Raw genomic sequence first — 17,434 nt, forward strand, 5'->3', positions numbered from 1 at the left:
GCTGAGCTATACCGCCGGCCCTCAGCCTGTTCTTTTTGGCTGGCAACCAGGTCCCAGAGCCTTAGTCTACAGCACCAGGACTATAGTAACTCCTATAACATTGGAATTGGGTTTGTCTGGACTCTTGCTGAGCCACAGTGGGAACTACTGATTACTTGGGAGCCACCTCCAGTTGGGAAGGTAGTCTGCTGAGGTGACTGTTTTAGGCTGTAAATTGTTTGTTGGCAGTACAGGGGACTGAACTCAAGGAGCACTGAGCTACATCCCTGGCACTGCCCATCCCCACCTCTCCAGGCCTGCTTTGGGGTATGGCCTCACTAAATTCCTTAAGACTGGCCTGGAATTTATCCTTCTCTCTTAGCCTGAGTAGCTGAGGTCACAGCAATATACCATTGTGCCTAGATTATTTTGGGGTCATAGTTCTCCTTCAAAAATGAAGGTGCTGGGCTGGTAAGATGGCTCAGTGGTCTAAAGCACCTACTTAAAACAAGTTTAGCAAACACAGGGACCATGGTTCAATCCCCCAGCACCACATGCCAGCCAGCCCTGCCCCCTGGTGGGCTGAGCTGGCCACACACACACACACACACACACACACAAATAAAAGTTTAAAAAAAAAAATGAAGGTGCTGGTCCCCCTGCAAAAATGCCACACAAATATTTTGTTCAGAGTTGAACTGAATGCTGGGGTTCCACTTAGACCCAGACCCTCAGAGGAGCTCATTATATCCAGAGTTACCCTTTTCTAGCTCAGTGGGCCTCAGACTGGGAAGTATTACCCAAACCTCCAGATCGTAGGCCCTGCCCCCAGAACTAACTTTGGGGACTAGGATAAACCTATGTATGCAGTCTCTAGCCAGCATAGCTGCTGGTACTGCTGGGCTGCATACTTGAGCTCTTCTAGATCCTAGCCTCAGTCCTGCCTAGCTTCCTCTTCTCATTGCTCTGAGTATCTGTACCTCTTGGGTCTGCTGAGTCTCAGCTTCCTACAGACATTCCATATCCCCAAAGGGCCACCCTCAGCATTTTCATCAGCTGGGAGGCAGGAGGGGGAAGGAATGCCCCAGGAAGGGAAGGGCAGGGCCAGCAGGGAAGCAGGCCCCATGTGCTCCCCTGGCAGAGGTATCTCAGGCTGCATTCACACCCTGCCTGCCAGACATCATGCCACAGGAGGCTAAAGCCAGATGGGCATATAGCCTTATACTGTTTTGTCCTGCTGAACTTTTTTGCACTCAAAACACCCCAACAGAGCCAAGGAGATAGCTCAGTGGTACAACACCTGCCTGGCAAGTGCAAGATCCTGAATTTAAGTCCTGGTAACAGAACAAAACACCCCAACAGCAGAGGCAGGGAAGCTCCCACAAGAGAATGCCCCAAGCCCTTTGAAATCTGGTTCAGGGAAAGAAATCACACTGGGGACTCTGTGCAAGGCCCACTTTACAGGACCCTAAGGGCCACAGTAAGTTCTTTCAGTGTTTTGGGCAACAAAATAAACAACTTTATCATGCTTGGGAATGTTCAAGGTACTGGCCTGGGCTCTTGTCTGCAGCCAGCTGGGTCCCAGTGAGAACAGGGCACTTTGATTCTGTTGGAGGACTGGTGAATCCTAGTTCCCAGATCCTATTTCCATGTGGACACCTTACGGCACCTAGAGTCAGTACTGACATCACACAGTACTACTGCCACTGCCTGGTTGTCAGTATTCTCTGACTGGTTTGTGGATGGAGCAAGAGTACCCAGGTGTCAAGAGTCCATGACAGTTGTAAAGACCAGGTCCTAAGTGGTACAAGATAGAAAACAGTCAAGATTTTAAATGCATGTATCAACTTCCCCAAATGAGTCTATTTTATATTAATGAAATATATTAATTTAAAAAAAAAATGTTGGGTGCAGTAGCACACACCTTTAACCCCAGTACCTAAGAAGCTGAAGTAGGAAGATTGCTATGAGTTTGAGATCAGCTTGGGTTACATAGTGAGTTCGAGGCCAGGCTGCACTACATAGCAAGACCCTATTTCAGGAAAAACCAAAAAGGCCCTGAGTAAGGAATACCACGTGCTGCACTGTCTTGCCACACCAGGCATAGGAAAGTCAGGGTCAGGTATACTGCAGAGGGTCAGAACAGAAGCCTGCCACTATCCACATGGCAGAAAGGCTTACAGGAGCAGAAGAGCCAAACAGTCCCTTAATCCAAGTCACTGAGGTGGTCCATCACATGCCTCAGATGGAAGGTCACACATTCTCTGGAACAGATGTAGTCAATGGCACTGTCATTGACAGTGGCCATGCACTGGCTTGACAGTGTCCTCACTTAAACTTCCCAGATGGCAAGTGTCATCTAAATTTGCACTTCTAGGGGCCAGGGAGATGGCTCAGTGGAGTAAGCGCTTCCCTGGCAAGCGAAAGGGCCTGAGTTCAATCCCCAGTTCCACAATAAATAAATAAATAAATAAATAAATAAATAAATAAATAAATAAATAAAATTTGCACTTCTCTAGTCAGCCTGATTGAGGCCGAGTGCTGCCAGGTATAACTCAAATCATCTATGCTCATCCCAGTCACCCAGGTAGCTGAGCCACCAAGTGTCACAAGGCATCAAAAATCACTTCAGGCTAACAGTGCTGACTTATTTATTTAGTCTTTTTGAGATAGGATCTCACTATGCAGCTCAGCCTGGTCTTGAGCTCATTTTGTAGCCCAGACTGGTCTTTAACTCACAATGATCCTCCTATCATCCTCCCAGGATTATAGGCATGGGCCACCATGCCCAGCTACAGCCCTGATTTCAAAAATAACAAAAATCTTAGTTAACTTCATTCTGCAAAATGCAAATTTGGGGGAAGGGGATTAGAAGAGCACATAAAACTCTGGCACTTCACAGTGCTCCTGACAGATTCAGGATTTGCTGAGATCTTTGGGAGCACCTTTGTGGTGGCAGGATCCTGGGGAGGTCTGTGGTGCTGAAAGTCTTCACACCTATGTTTTCTTGAGAGCTTGTTTGGAGGTTCTAGCAGGGGAGCGCAGCTACTCGTATACCCTTGACCGAGGACCGGTCCTCCTCTATCGGGGGTGGTCGTCCTCTTCAACCGAGTGCACAGCTTCGGGAGGGACGCACATGGATCGTTGAGGGAGGAAGGGGACACTCGCCTAGCCAGCCAGATCAACCCTGGCGATCAATGGGGTGACAGATGTCGCAGCCAGATCGCCCTCACATCCACACCCATGTTTTCTTTCACCTGATGCTGAGGGCTAGGTGCTCTCTCCCTTGGCAGTGGTGGTCGAAGCCAGGGAAGTCCTGCCCTGTGCAAGTGCTATTGCCAGTTCTGCGGTCTAACCAGTTCCAGAGAGGCTCCATCCCTGGCCTCCCTGGCTGTCCCATAGCCCAGAGACCTGTTAGGTGAGTCCCAGACCTTGTCCAACTTGTGCTAGGGTTCTCCTGCCACTAATAGGGTCCTGTAGGTGGTCTAGGGACCAACTGTACCCTGCCACATGCCTGTTCTTCCACTGGCCTGCTGACCTGCCCTGCCTGGCCCTGCTTGGGCTGACCCTGAGGGAGCCTCTTAATGATGAACTGACCTACGTCAGCAGTTTTAGTAATTAACTAGTATTCAGAGTCAGGATTTCAGGACTGGGTTCCCCGAGCCTGGACTTTTCTTCCACAGAATAAAGCTAGGCTCAGAAACAAGACACTAGTCCCAATCTATGGGGAATAACCCAGTGTGAGATATACCCACTCAGTGGTCCATAGAAAAGAGCAATCTTTACGAGAAATAATCCAGAGAAAAGATCTGAAGACTTTCCACATTAAGAGCTGGTGTGTCAGTCACTGTCCGGAGAAGGATCTGCCATCTGCCCTTGGTTCAGGTGAGGCAAGCTGTGGCCAGTTTCCAGGAGTACCTGGCTCTTGTGTTTCTCCATCACAGAGGCATCTCAGGCTTCCGCTAGGAAGTGTGGCCCAGTGGCTGTGGTGGTGACACCCCCTGCTGCTGTCGCAGCTTCTTCAGGGCCCGGTAGGCCTGCACAACCCGTTCCCTCTCCTCCTCCACGATCCGCTGCCTGGCTAGTGAGGCACCCTGAGGTTTCTGGGACATCCTGCCAGGGTTCAAAAGCATCTTCAGCATCAGCGACTTTTTTCCAGGCTGAGGAAGAAAGAAGGAAGGGTAAGAAGCAGGGTGGACCAGGGGTGATGGCAAGGGCTGCAACTGTGTAATAGCTCTTGCCCCAGTGTGGTGGTACATGCCTGTAATCCCAGCACTCCAGCACTCAGGAGGCTCAGGCAGGAAGCTCAAGGCCAACTTGGCCTACAAATTGAGCTCAAGGCCAGTCTGAACTACTAGTGAGATCCTGTCTCAAAAAGACAACAAACAAACAAACAAAGAAAAGAAAAGGGCAGGCCAAATAGCTTAGCAGATTAAAGCACCTGCTTAGGCAGATGCAGCAGCTGCCTGGGCTTGATCCCCCATATGCTGTGCCAGCCCCACCCCTGGGGGCACACTGAGATTGCTATGGAGACTGGGCGTGGTGGTGCATGCCTGTAATCCCAGCTCTTGGGAGGCTGAACACAGGTGGATCACTAGAGTCTGAGCTACATAGTGAGACCCTGTAGATGCTCTCCTGAAATACAAAAACAAACAAAAAACCTAGCTCTCAGTCCAGCAGTGAGGTGCTAGGGTGTACCCTACAAATATTAGTCTTGGCTTTTGTTCCCTGGCAGCTCTGGAGAAAAGATTGGTAACTCTACCACCTTGCCACCTCGTGTGCACCTAGCCCTGCATACCTGGCTTCTACTTGTGCTTCTCCTGGGTTGGGCAGTCAGCTCTGGAGGCTGTAAGACAACTTCTCCAAACTTCACAGTGTCTGCAAAAAGAGAGGGGACAAAGGCCTGCTGCCTACATATCACCCGGGTCCTGGTGCCCACAGTCCCTGCTACCATCGAATCCCCCTGCTCCCTGTGGCCAAGGCCAGGACACAGAACATGGATCCATCTGCTGGCCTTCCAGCAGTGGATTCAGGGAAATAAAGGGGCTGGTGAGAAAAGGAGGACCAGGTCTGAATGGAGAGAGTCACTTTAGGAAGGGCTACCTTGTAGTAGCTCCTGCTCCAGCCTATCCACCGCCCTCTCCTCCTTCTTCTGCTGGGCTTTATCCAGTCGCCGTTTCTGGAACCTGGGAAGAAAGCATGATGCCTTCTAAATTCCTAACTGCTCACACCAACCAGGAGAAGGCAAGGGCAACCCCACCCTCTAGAGGTGCCCCAGGGAAGAGGTAAGACTTGAGCCCTGGCAGTCAATGTCAGTCCCCACACCCAAGGCTACAGTGCTCCATCAGAGTAGCCACCAAACCCTTTGAGACTTCCCAGTTAGTGGTAGTCAGCTGCAGGGAACATCTGATAACACCTGTGGACATTCTGCACTGTAAACACAAGGAGACAGACACTGCTAAATACTCTACCGTCATGCCCCAAGGGCTAGCTGTGCTGCTTTAACTAAATGGCCTACCAAAGTCCCAGATATGTGTTGTGCACCTTATGGGGACAGTGAATTCTAAAGTCTTAAGATAAGTTTGGAGATCATTGTGGCTTTAGGTTATATGTAAAATAAGTTTTCTACAATGTAATTTTCTTCCCTCACATGACTACAAGTACTTCAAGAACTCAGAAACAGGGAGACTCCACAACCTATCTACTCTGTAGATCTTAACAGAATCAAAAAGAAACCCTAACCAGGGATGGTAGCTCATGCCTGTAATCCCAGCACTTGGGAGGCTGAGGCAGAAACATCACCTTAATTTTGCAAGACCAGCCTAGCTACACAGTGAAGCACTGTTTCAAAAAAAAAAAAAGAAAAAAAAAAAAAAAAAAAAACCCAGGGATATAGCTCAGTGGTACAGTGCCTGTGTGACAAGAAAAAGGTCTCTCGAATTTGATTCCTGATACAAAAAAAAAAAAAAAAAAAAAAAAAAAAAAAGCTGTGCATGGTAATGCACACCTGTAATCTCAGCACTCAGGAGGCTGAGGCAGGGGGATCATTTTGATTTCAAGACCAGCCTGGGCTACAAAGTAAGCTCAAGGCCATCCTGAACTACACAGGCGGCACCGACTTTTATTTGAGGCTCTGTCTCAAAATAAAAGTCCTCCTCCCAAAAAAAAAATTAATAATAAATCTGTGACAGTAAAGAGGAGAAGTTGGCATCTTATAGCAATTTTTATCTTTGTTTGTTTTTGAGGCAGGGTATCACTATGTAGTTGAGGTTGGCATTGAACTCACTGTGTAACCCAAGTGCTGAGATTACAGGCATGCCCAACTCCTTTAACTATGATAAAACCTTGAGTTGGTTAATCTGGAAAGTTGTGGTTAAGGCATCTCAAAAAACACCACTTTAGTCAGGCTCAGGTTGCTGTGGTTTGATCCCCAGAACTCAAACCAGCCAAACCTGCCCTGAAGGCATTCGGAGCCAAAAAAAAAAAAAAATCCTTCTGCCATTTTGGGCAGGGAGATGGCTCAGTGGAATAAGTGTTTCCCTGGCAAGCGCAAGGGCCTGAGTTCAATCCCCGGTTCCACCAAAAAAAAAAAAAAAAAAAGCCACGCTTTTACCAGGTGTGGTGCACACTTATAATCCCAGCACTCTAGGAAGGTGAACCAGGAGAATGGTAAATTTGAGCCTACCTTGAAAAACTAGTGAAACTCTGTCTCAAAAGTAAATAGGGGGGCTGATGAGATGGCTCAGTGGTCTAAAGCGCCTACTTAGAACAAGTTTAGCAAAGCATAGGGACCGCGGTTCAATCCCCCAGCACCACATGCCAGCCAGCCCCGCCCCCTGGTGGGCTGAGCTGGCCACACACACACACACACACACACACACACACAAATAAATAAATAAAAAGTAAATAGGGGGGCTGGGGAGAAAGCTCAGTAGAATAAGTGCCTCCCTGGCAAGTGCAGGGTCCTGAGTTCAATCCCCGGTACCTTAAAAAAAAAAAAAAAAAAAAAGTAAATAGGGCCAGCCAGATAGCTCAGCAGACTAAAGCTCCTGCTTAGGCAGAGCCCAGTGGTCAGGTTTTGATCCCCCACGTGCTATGCTGGCCTCGCCCTGGGATGCTCTGAGACCGTGACTGAGACTGGACGCATGCCTGTAATACCAGCGCTTCGGAGGCTGAAAATAGGAGAATCACTACGAGTCCCACCTATATAGTGAGACTAAATACATTTTTTTAAAAAGTAAAATAAAGTAAAAGTAATTAAAGTGCCTGCCTGGTGAGTTCAAGGCCTTGAGTTCAATCCCTGGTACTGGGGGGAAAAATAAGGAAAGAACACTGATTGTTGAAACCATGTTCCAGGAGAGAAATCAAGGTAGGAAGGAGAGGGTAGGCTTGCTCCTGGCTGGACACCATCCTTAGTAACAACTATACAAGGAGCATTAACTTTTTTTCTGTTTGCCATACCAGGGATCCAACTCGGCCTTACGCTTGCCAGGCAGGCGCTTAAGCCACTGAGCTATCTCTCCGGCCCCCCAGGTATAAACAAACTTGTTTTATATTCGTTTATTTATTTGTTCATTTGGTAGAGGGTCTTGCTACACAGCTCAGACTCACAGCTATCCTCCTGTTTCAGCCTTCCCAGCACTGGGATTACAGGTGTGCGCTACCACCCCCAGTTTTGGGTCAGCATGGCATGCACTACCAGGGATCAAACCCAGTCCTTGTGCTTGCCAGGCAGGCACTTAGATGGCTGAGCTATCTCCCCAGCCCATACAAGGAGCATAACGAAATCTCATGACAGTGACATTATCTTGATATACTTCACAAATGAGAACATCAGTTGCAGAACTTGTATAAATGACCAAGCTAAAGGCTCTGGAATGTTTTTTGGATCAGAAAGGGGAACATTGGAAACAACTTCAATCCAGATCCAGGCCAGGGCTGCATATCAGCTTTACCAGGATCCCTGTACAATACTGAGTCCCTCAGGGATATCCCAGCAGCTACTACACAACCCAAGGAGGATGACTGGCCCCTGAAGCCCTCATGCTCTTCCAGAGGAGATAAAAAACAAAGCAAGGGCTGGGGAGATAGCTCAGCAGCCTAAGTGCCTGTCTGGCAAATGCAAGGACTGGAGTTCAATCTCTGGTACCACATGCTGGGCAGGTGCCAAGCCCAGCTGGCCACTGAAACTGGGTTTGGTGGTATATGCATGTAATGCCAGCTCTGTAAAGGCAGAGACAGGAGGATCACTACATAGTGAGACCCTGTACCAAATAAATATATAAATAAAAGATTTTTTTTTTTAAGTTAAAAAAAAAATCCCACTGAGCTCTTCCCTTACCAGGACTTTAACTTCTTTGCTCAGTTTTCCTAAATTGAGAGTACGTATGGACTGATGTGACAACAAAATGTTGCTGTAGAACCCATAACTCTGCCCCCCTGGAACTTCCAGGCAAACCACGACCCCGCTCACCCTCAACTCACGCTTTTTTTCGTTCAGATTTCTCCTTCTTGGGAGCTGCCTGCACCTCTGGCTGCCGGCTGGTCTGGTTCTTGCTGAGGAACAGGACGTGCTGGGTCTCCTGTTCCATGCGCTGGATATAAGCCCCATCGGACTCCCCCTTCCTCTGCTTGAACTTGGGAACCCTGATATCTGGCTCCACTCCCTTTGCTTCTTTCTCCAGAGTGTTCTTGAAGGCCACTTGGGCTAAGGACAAAGGAGGACTCCATAAAAGGTGTGGTATTAGAGTCAGGAGGGAGTAAATGATGCTAGCCAAGTGATCCAAGCCCACTTCCTCTTCCAAGACAATAGAAAGAAAAGCGCAGGTTCAAGTGGAAACAGCCACGTGTTGAGATCAAAGCTGTTTGTACCTAAGGTACATAGGACAAGGCCACTGCCTCTTATGAGTTTGGCAGGGCCCCATGAGAATTGTGAGGGCCCCATTTGCTTAAGAGAACAGTTTTCTCCCTTGTTTCCCATGAAGCCACTAAGGCATACTGAGTATTCAGCTAATAGATTAGGTATTCTTCCTGCCCTTAAACTCTCTACGAACTTATTCATATACTAAAGGTATAAATAAACATGCTGCAGGTTCACTTTCTCCCATCAGGAGAGAGGGCTCCACCTGACCCCAGCTTTTATATATTGATTCCTGTCTTTCCTCACCTCTGCTGTCCTCCTTTCAAAGTTTTAAGAGCTGTGCTAGAATGCAGCAGCCAAAGAGGTTCTAAAATGCCCAGTTCAGGTCATCCCTATAGGGGTGACCTCACAGCCTACTGGTATGTGTCAAAGACATCCACTGAATCACAACTGAAAAAACCAACGAGAAACCTAAATGACTACCCAAAAGTGTCTGGGTAAATGAATTCCCTCTGCTCACTGACAAATTTAATTACCCAGCTATTCAAGGAAGCTCAACAGAGCTACAGATATGAATGTAGAAAGACTATAAATGAACACAGGCCATAGCACAATATATAGGATGAAGAGGTTTTACATTACAAAGGTGTGAAAATATGAATAATATCTCTATAGGAAAGGTTATATAGAAAATGATCAGTAATTTTTTTCAGAACAATGAACCAGAGCTTATAGATAGGGAAGCTCACATTTCACTTCATACTTCTCGGAGCCATTTGATTTTACCACATACATGATTGTGCATACACATACACACACACACACACACACACACACACACACAATTTTATCCAATGCTGGGGATCCAACTCAGGGCCTTGAACATGCTCTACATTCTACAGTGGAGCTACATCCCCCATTTCCTTAGTATACATTTTAAAAATAATTTAACAAAAAAAGGTACCAATTCAATGCAGCATAATTCACAAATGTGCCATCTGGGGCTGGAGATACGGCTCTGTGGCAGGGCACTTGTGCTGCATGTACAAGGCCCCAGGGCACGGCCCCAACACAAAGAAGTGTCATCTTCCACTTGCCTCTAACCCTTTATTTAGCTTTTTATTTCATCCTCTCTTTGATGAAAAGGCCAAAATTTACACATAAATTATGAAACAGCATTGCTGTAAAATCGCTTTGGAAAAATGAATAGGTATACACATGAAAATGTACAAGCACGTTGACACCATTGCCCAAGATATCCAGAGTGGCGTGAGGCACAACCTAGATACTGTGATAGGTAATGAGAAAGACAAGCTTTTCAGAGGGATCCAATCAATTTTCTTTTTTTTTTTTTTTTCGATCAATTTTCTTTCTTGAATTCCCAAATCCACCCACTTCTCTCTGCCTGCTGCTTAAAACCTGGTCCAAGGAAATACCACTTCTCACTGGTAACAGCTTCCTCACTGATGAATCATATCCACTCAGTCCCTTCATTTATGTGTTCTGTATTCAAAGTCAAATATAGCAGCGAAAGCACTGTGTCTGTTTACATGACCCTAACGCAAAAGAAATGCAACTCTCCCAGCGCCTCGGTGTGTAGTGCTGCTAGCTCAGATGGTTTGAAATCCTCCAACTCGGAGTGTAGCTCTTCTGAAAGCCTTGACTTTCCTCCAGGCAGGGTGCATGCACCTTCTGCCTCTCCTGCTTCCTCTTCAAAGGAAGAGAAAACGCTCAATAATTCCTTGAAAATGAAAATCTTTTCCAAAAACGTCTCTAAATGTGTCACACCAGATGGCAGGACCATATGTGTAGGGGACATTGTTTGGGCCAAGATCTATGGCTTCCCTTGGTGGCCAGCCCGTATCCTCACCGTAACAGTGAGCCAGAAAGATAACAGGCTTTTGGTCCGGCAGGAGGCCCGTATTTCATGGTTTGGGTCCCCAACCACTTCTTTCCTTGCTCTTTCGCAACTCTCCCCCTTTTTAGAAAACTTCCAGTCACGCTTTAATAAGAAGAGAAAGGGTCTGTATTATAAGGCTGTCACTGAGGCCACCAAGGCAGCCAAGCAGCTGACTCCTGAAGTGTGGGCTCTGTTGACACAGTTTGAAACCTGAACAACGACAGTGAGGTAGGCGGGACCCGCTGGAAGGCACCATAATTCTCTAGACTAGTTAGGAAGAATTTCCACAAAATCACTTAGCCAAATTGGACAGCAAAATTGCACTCAGTTGGCTGGCTTTTTATACTTACTTACCTTATAGCCATTTTTACACTGAGGCGCTTAAAGCTTAAAACTGAACAGGCCAGGCAGCCACTCAAATTTGCCTTAAGGAAGGGAGATTTTAGTAGTATTTTCCAACTTTGAAATCTGAAACCATCCCCAGGCATAGAAGCCATAGTCTCAAACTGAATTTTTTTTTTTAATTTTATTTATTTGTGTGTGTGTGTGTGTGTGTGTGTGTGTGTCCAACTCAGCCCACCAGGGGGCGGGGCTGGCTGGCATGTGGTGCTGGGGGATTGAACCATGATCCCTGTGCTTTGCTAAGCTTGTTCTAAGAAGGTGCTTTAGACCACTGAGCCATCTCACCAGCCCCTCAAAATGAATTTTTGCAGGGACTATTAATTACCATTTGTACCTATTACTGTACACACACACACACACACACACACACAATACTGTCTGTCACTATGTGATACAGGTTGCATATTTGAAGTTTTAGTAATGGATGATGAGTGGGGGAGAGAACATTTAATGACTACTTGTTTTTTAAATTAATGAACACTTAGTCTTTCTGTGTGTCTAATGGTATACAAATTTGGCACCTGGGTGTTGGACAAACTGAGATACTTGCTGTCTGGTTGGTCATGGAGCTGGGGAGGTGGTCTTGTGCTTGGGCTTCCAGCTGTTAGAGCCGTTAGGTCAGGTGTGAGCCAGCACTCTTTTGTCCAGTAGAGCTATAACTAACTTTCAAGCTTCTAGTTTGGGAGTTTAGTTAGGTTTCATTTTGGATATGTAAATAGTTGTTAACTAAATTTGGTCAGACTTCTCCTGACTGGCTGTTCCTAAATTCTTAGGATACGTCCTAGTAAATTACACTTTGTGAATTAATTGTCATAAGTGTAATTGTTGCATTTTGGATGTACCTAATTTGATAATTTTTTCAAAAGTATTTCCATTTAAGGTATCTGCAGATCAGAAAATGAGAAATGTAATTGTGTAATGCTCTGAAATGGTTAAAAAAAAAAAGCTGTAAATAAAATCGACTAAATCCAAAAACAAAAACAAAACAAAACAAAACAAAACAAAAAGTCAATATAAACTAGTCATTACCACTAAAACCCCTGATGGGTCTCCATCACGTTGGGGAAAAAAAAAAAATCAATACTTCTCCCTGCTCCTGCAGGTCTTCTAAGCTGTTCTCCAACCCTTCACAGACTTCTTTATTTAGTCTCTTCTGGAACCACACCGCTACCACCCCCTGCTTTGGTTTTGGTGACACTGGTCTTCCCTCCATCCTGCCTCCCTTGCCCTGTTCCTTCAGCACAGGGTCTTGGCAAGTTTCCTCTGCCTGAAAGGTTATGGAGTACAGTATTTGGGCAACTGGGGATTCAGACACGCAGAGCCGCTGCCGCCAGGCAGGGGCCCACACATACCTTCCTTCTTTCTCTTCTTGAAACTGAGGGGTTTTTTCATCTCCTCGCGGCTCTTCATGATCTCTCGGAGCCGGAAAGGGATTTCTTGTTCATCCTGGTTCTTAGGTTTGCAATTCACTTTCTTCTTTTCTTTGCTGGGAAGGAAAACTCAGGGGGTGAGACCGGTTTGAAGTAAAACGCGGCCCATCAGGAAAGAGGAACAGCGGGGCCACGGACGGTAGGGAGAAGGCCCGCTCCTCTCACGCCGTCCCTTGAACTGCTTTCTGCAAGCATGCTATGGCAAAAAGTGCTCCGAAAATCCGCGGAGCCTGGGACCGCTGGACTCCTACTGGGGACATAGCACAGGCAAAACCAGATTCATTCACGTCTCCACATATTCAACGGATCTTCACAGAGAGCTGGCCAAGGCACCATCGAGGAGGCTGTGTGCCTACTCTGAAAGTGTGCTGGAAAGCTCGCTGACAAATTCACTCCTCCAGGGTCGCTACCCACCTGCACGGCCCCGGCCGCGGGGCCGAGCATTTTTGCTGCCCTAGCGGCTGCTGCTGCCGCCGCCGCCGCCCCGGGTTCCCAGATCCCTTCGACCGCGATGGGGCCACCGCTCGCTGTCCAGCACCTCCCATCCTCACACTAGTTACTCAGAGAGTGAAGCCATTTCCGTCCTCCCAAGCGGCCCGCGAACGAACACTACTTCCGCTTCCTGCGTCCAGCCCCACGCTCATTGGATTGGTGCGGCTTCCCCTCAGGCTGCGATTGGACAGGCCCGCCGCCACTCACAGCTTGCAGCAGCTATGCTACCGCTCGGCGCCGCCCGGGGCTCCAGGGCTGTGGGCGCTGCTTTACGGAGCTCGGCAAGTATTGGCGTGTTGGGTATGGGAGGTTGGGGATGTGGAGTCCGTAGCCACCCTAGGTGTGGGAAGGCCACCTAGCCCCTGAGCCCACGCGTTTAGGACATCTACTCAGCGCCTCCTGTTTGCAAGGCCTCCAGACCCTGAGACTGGGCTGCACCGAGCCGCTGTAAGCCCCGGGAGTTTGTCAATGAGGACTCTGTAGGAAGGCAGAGGTCAGATAGCTGGGACAAATTCGAGGGCGGGGAAGACCCGAGGTTGCTGGGTTTAGAGACTGAAGCTCGAAAGCCTTGAGCTTTTTATGTCACAGAGAAGTAGGGTAAAGGTGATGCGAATGTCAGAAAGATGCATCAGAGGAACGAAGGGCTTACCCGCACTGGTTAGACTGGAAGAGGTAGCCCTGAGGCCAGGGGCCCAGGATTACTCTTCTACTGTGCCCCCATCTGCTGAATGTGCCCTGAATTTGTGACCCAGATTTTAGCACTTTTCTTAAGTCATGCCATGTCTTCCTCATCTTGATTTTATTTTACAGATGGGCAAACAGTCTAGAGAGGTGAGCTAACTAACTGGTCAAAAGTCTTGTGGGAGTGGGAAAGCTGAGGACATAGAGTCACTTGTCCTTCAGCAACAGGAAGACTGAAAGATCCCTAGAATCAGGGACAGGACATGCCTTTCTGTCTTCTCTAAAAATCGTGTTTACTGCATTCTCAGGGGACCCCTGGGCTCTTCAGTTGGAGCTGCTGCCCTAGCCTTCCTCGTGGAGGCAGTGTTCCCCACAGGAACCATGGCACAGTGGGAGCTGGCGGTAGCCCAAGAGACTCAGGCATGGACCACGTGGAGAGGGGCTCTCAAGCAGGTGCAGACCACACCGGGCAGCCCAAGACCTCCCTGTCCAGCGGGGGCCCCTCAGAACCCTTTGACCCTCTGCCACCTGAGCTCCAGCCCCCCACAAACTGCTGCATGAGTGGCTGCCCCAACTGCGTGTGGGTGGAGTATGCAGAAGCACTGCTGCGGCGCTACCAAGATGGGGGGGAGCGAGCCCTGGCTGCGCTGGAGGAGCATGTAGCTGATGAGAACCTCAAGGCCTTCCTCAGGATGGAGATCCGGCTCCATGCACGTGGGAACTGAGCCAGCCTGCCTGAGACGCCCTCACTCTGGACAGAGACACCAACCTGGCAGCTCCTGTTCAGGAAGCAGCAGCAATGGCCACTTTTGGTCACAACCAATTTTTTTTTTTTTTTTTTTTCCCAGAACCGGGGATTGAACTCAGGCCCTTGCACTTGCCAGGGAAGCACTTATTCCACTGAGCCATCTCCCCAGCCCCACAACCGATTGTTTATGGATTTTTTCTGCAAATAAATTAATTCTTCATGGTGGTTAACTAGAAGATGTTTATATTGTCCATAAGGCCTATGTGCTTTATCAAAGAAAATGGGTACCAGTTGGTACTATACATCTGCCAAGCAGCTGCAGCCCTCACCAGCCTGTGAGGGAAAAATAAGACCCTCTTAATTATGTCTAAATGGCGCCTGCCAGGTCCCAGCATCCTGCATGTCCTACTAAAGGCCAGCTCTGCCTATAATTTGTATGTACCTGGGAGAGGGCCACCTGGCTACCTGCAGGAAAGCCCTTGACAAGCATTCTAGGAAGGACCCCATCCATCCAGCTACCCTCAGTCCCTGCTGGGGTCCTATAAAGACCCCCTTCTTACCAGCTAGTGTGGTCAGCTCATAGAAGCCTGGATAGTGCTCAGACCCGTTCTTCCAAAATAACTGGTTGAGACTCCCAAAACAGTTGACCATGGAAGGACCAGGAGTTCAGGGACACCAACCCCAGAATCAGTTGTTAAGAACAAGCCTGGTTCTGAGCTGTAGTCCTGGCCACCATGACCTAAGGCAAGAATTTTATCTTAGTGTCCTCAGTGTCCCTCATCTCCCCCATTTCATGGAAACTTTCCTGTCACAACCTCTTTCCAAATATTTCCAGGCTGTGATTGCAAACAGTCTATTCAAGGCTGACATTAAGCATATGTATACCTATTTTGTCTCTTCATTTAAGAGAAAAGCTAAGATTATAAAATGATTTCATGAGGGATTTTAGCTGATATACATGGGGCATAGTATACTCTTAGGTCAGACTGGTGTCTTGGAAGGTTGATATACTTGGTCTAGAAATGCTCAGCCCCAGATGGGTCCTAGAAAGTATGAAAATGATGACTATATGTTAGACCTAGACCTCTCATTCTTTTCTTTTCTTTCTTTTTTTTTTCTTTTCTTTTTCTTTTTGGCAGAACTGGGGATTGAACTCAGTTCCCTACACTTGCCAAACAAGCGCTTATTCTACTAAACTATTTCCCCATCTCTCTCTACTCTGTCTCTCTGTCAGTCTCTGTGTCTGTCTGTCTGTGTCTTGTCTGTCTCTCTCTCTCTCTCTCTCTCTCTCTCTCTCTCTCTCTCTCTCTCTCTCGTTTGTACCAGGAATATGCCTGTCAGGAGCTGTGCCAGCACCTCCCTGTCTCAGTTACTTACCAAGTGTCCTTCCTTTAGGCTCCTGACTGTACTTCAGCCCTCTGCCTGCCCCCAGAATCCTGTGGGCCCCCCAACAATCCCATTAGTGTAGCCTCAAGAGAGGAGTCCTAATCCTCTCACTGTCAGCAGGATAAATGCCAGCACCAGTGCCCTGTTGAGCCACATCCAACTACTGGCACCTGTGGCCCCAAGATCCATCCGGCACTGGGTGAGTAGTAACCCTATCTCCTGCCTTTCCTGGCAACCAGGCATCTGTCCATCTATCCAGGGTAGGGGGAGCCCACAGTTCTTCACCACCTCAGCTAAGCTCTGGGCTCTTCAGAAGTCCACTCCCACTGCCATCCTTTAGAGGGAACACTGCCGACCACCTCCTTTACCCCGGTATCAGATAGTGTCCCACTGTCCACAAGGACAGCGATGTGATGGTCTGGGACCCTCAGGCCACATAAGATCAGTTGGCTAAGCGGCACCAATCCCAGGATTCCCAAGCGATCTCCACTAGGACACCAGCTGCCCACCATGAACCTATGACCTGGAGAGGAGGTCTGCCTCGGCCTATGCTGTCAGGAAGCAAGGGGCTAGGAGTCATTGGGCTGAGCAGCCAGGACCACCAGGCTCCTGAGCCTGGGTTCCTCCAAACCCGGTGCCAGGTCCAAGGACACAGGTTATACCAGGTGACAGAGAGGCCACCTGCCTTCATCACCTCATCAGTCTTAGTCCCAGTGCTCCAATAAATAGCTGGTAGTGGCCCAAAGCTGGAGTCATTTAGGAGAGGTGATCCTAAAAGGAGTCCCCAGGGGGATCTAAGGCCAGGAACAGTCTCTGCCCATGTAACGTGTGCAGCCTCAGAATATTCTGGCAACATGTGCAGAACATTCTGTGTAGTCCCTGGGAGATTAGGAGTCTCTTTCTACTCTAATAGGTTTAGAGGAAGCTAAGCTGCCCTTTGCCAAGGTCACTGGGGCTCAGGGCATCTGGATGAGGCTATGGGGAGGGGGGAGGTCACCCTGGGTGGCACCTGCAAGGACAATGCCTTGTGCAGAACTGCCTCACCAGAGCCAGGAAGTGACAGTAACTCAAAGCAGGCCCCAAACACAGCGTCAGAGGGAGGACACTGGGAGCCCAAAAGACTACCAACTTCCCTCATGTCTCTGTACCTCTGCTTGACTCTGTGAAGTGGGGCCAGGAAGGTGAGCCTTACACAGCTCAGTAGGTAGCTGGTCCTGAGACAGGGGCCCTTCCCTTAGGATGCCCTGCACTCCCCTTGTGCAGGCTATTATCCATCATCATTACTTTGTCCCACCCAGAAAGATAGGCAACAAACAATAATCCCATAAATATGAGAAGAGAGTCACACAATCATACTAATAAACTAGAAGTTTGGGCTAATTTGTGATATGAATAAATAAATGAGGACCTGGGGACAGAGTGATCATGGGGGATGGAGCAGAGAGGGGTGTTCAAGAGCGCAAAGCCTGGGCCAGGCATATAGTTCACTGGCATAGTGCCTGACTGACAAGCGCAAGGTTCTGAGTTCAATTCCTGATACAAAAAAGAAAAAAAAA

At 48.2% G+C, this 17,434-nt stretch overlaps 3 protein-coding genes across 3 annotated transcripts in view; 2 read left to right on the top strand and 1 right to left on the bottom strand.

The window, feature by feature from the left end:
- Positions 1-17,434, top strand: part of Pde6g (phosphodiesterase 6G) — a 28,001-nt gene that overhangs the window by 7,274 nt on the left and 3,293 nt on the right. The window contains exon 2 of the mRNA XM_004639488.2: positions 15,999-16,077. The gene's annotated coding sequence lies outside the window, so the exon portion shown is untranslated. The remainder of the gene's footprint in view (positions 1-15,998; positions 16,078-17,434) is intronic.
- Positions 2,770-13,184, bottom strand: Ccdc137 (coiled-coil domain containing 137). The gene is made up of 6 exons (XM_004639558.3): positions 12,986-13,184; positions 12,494-12,627; positions 8,464-8,686; positions 5,083-5,165; positions 4,778-4,857; positions 2,770-4,139 (listed from the first exon to the last, which is right to left on the bottom strand). Exons 1-6 carry the CDS (start codon positions 13,114-13,116, stop codon positions 3,942-3,944), a joined length of 849 nt encoding a protein of 282 aa, XP_004639615.2. The 5' UTR covers positions 13,117-13,184; the 3' UTR covers positions 2,770-3,941.
- On the top strand, positions 13,242-14,573 carry Oxld1 (oxidoreductase like domain containing 1). The gene is made up of 2 exons (XM_023699319.1): positions 13,242-13,344; positions 14,053-14,573. The coding sequence occupies exons 1-2, from the start codon at positions 13,285-13,287 to the stop codon at positions 14,467-14,469; spliced, it is 477 nt and encodes a 158-aa protein (XP_023555087.1). The 5' UTR covers positions 13,242-13,284; the 3' UTR covers positions 14,470-14,573.

The sequence above is a fragment of the Octodon degus genome, unplaced genomic scaffold (genome assembly GCF_000260255.1).
Source record: "Octodon degus isolate 3935 unplaced genomic scaffold, OctDeg1.0 scaffold00112, whole genome shotgun sequence".
NCBI lineage: Eukaryota > Metazoa > Chordata > Mammalia > Rodentia > Octodontidae > Octodon > Octodon degus.

What these genes read in the sequence shown, in the direction of transcription:
- Ccdc137 (XM_004639558.3), bottom strand. Translation starts at nt 13,116, where the DNA reads ATGGGAGGTGCTGGACAGCGAGCGGTGGCCCCATCGCGGTCGAAGGGA. An exon ending in CAAGAAGAGAAAGAAGGAAG is followed by an intron (nt 8,687 to 12,493) that starts GTATGTGTGGGC and finishes CTTTGTCCTTAG; the next exon opens with CCCAAGTGGCCTTCAAGAAC. An exon ending in AAATCTGAACGAAAAAAAGC is followed by an intron (nt 5,166 to 8,463) that starts GTGAGTTGAGGG and finishes CTTTCTTCCCAG; the next exon opens with GTTCCAGAAACGGCGACTGG.
- Oxld1 (XM_023699319.1), top strand. Translation starts at nt 13,285, where the DNA reads ATGCTACCGCTCGGCGCCGCCCGGGGCTCCAGGGCTGTGGGCGCTGCT. An exon ending in GCGCTGCTTTACGGAGCTCG is followed by an intron (nt 13,345 to 14,052) that starts GCAAGTATTGGC and finishes CTGCATTCTCAG; the next exon opens with GGGACCCCTGGGCTCTTCAG.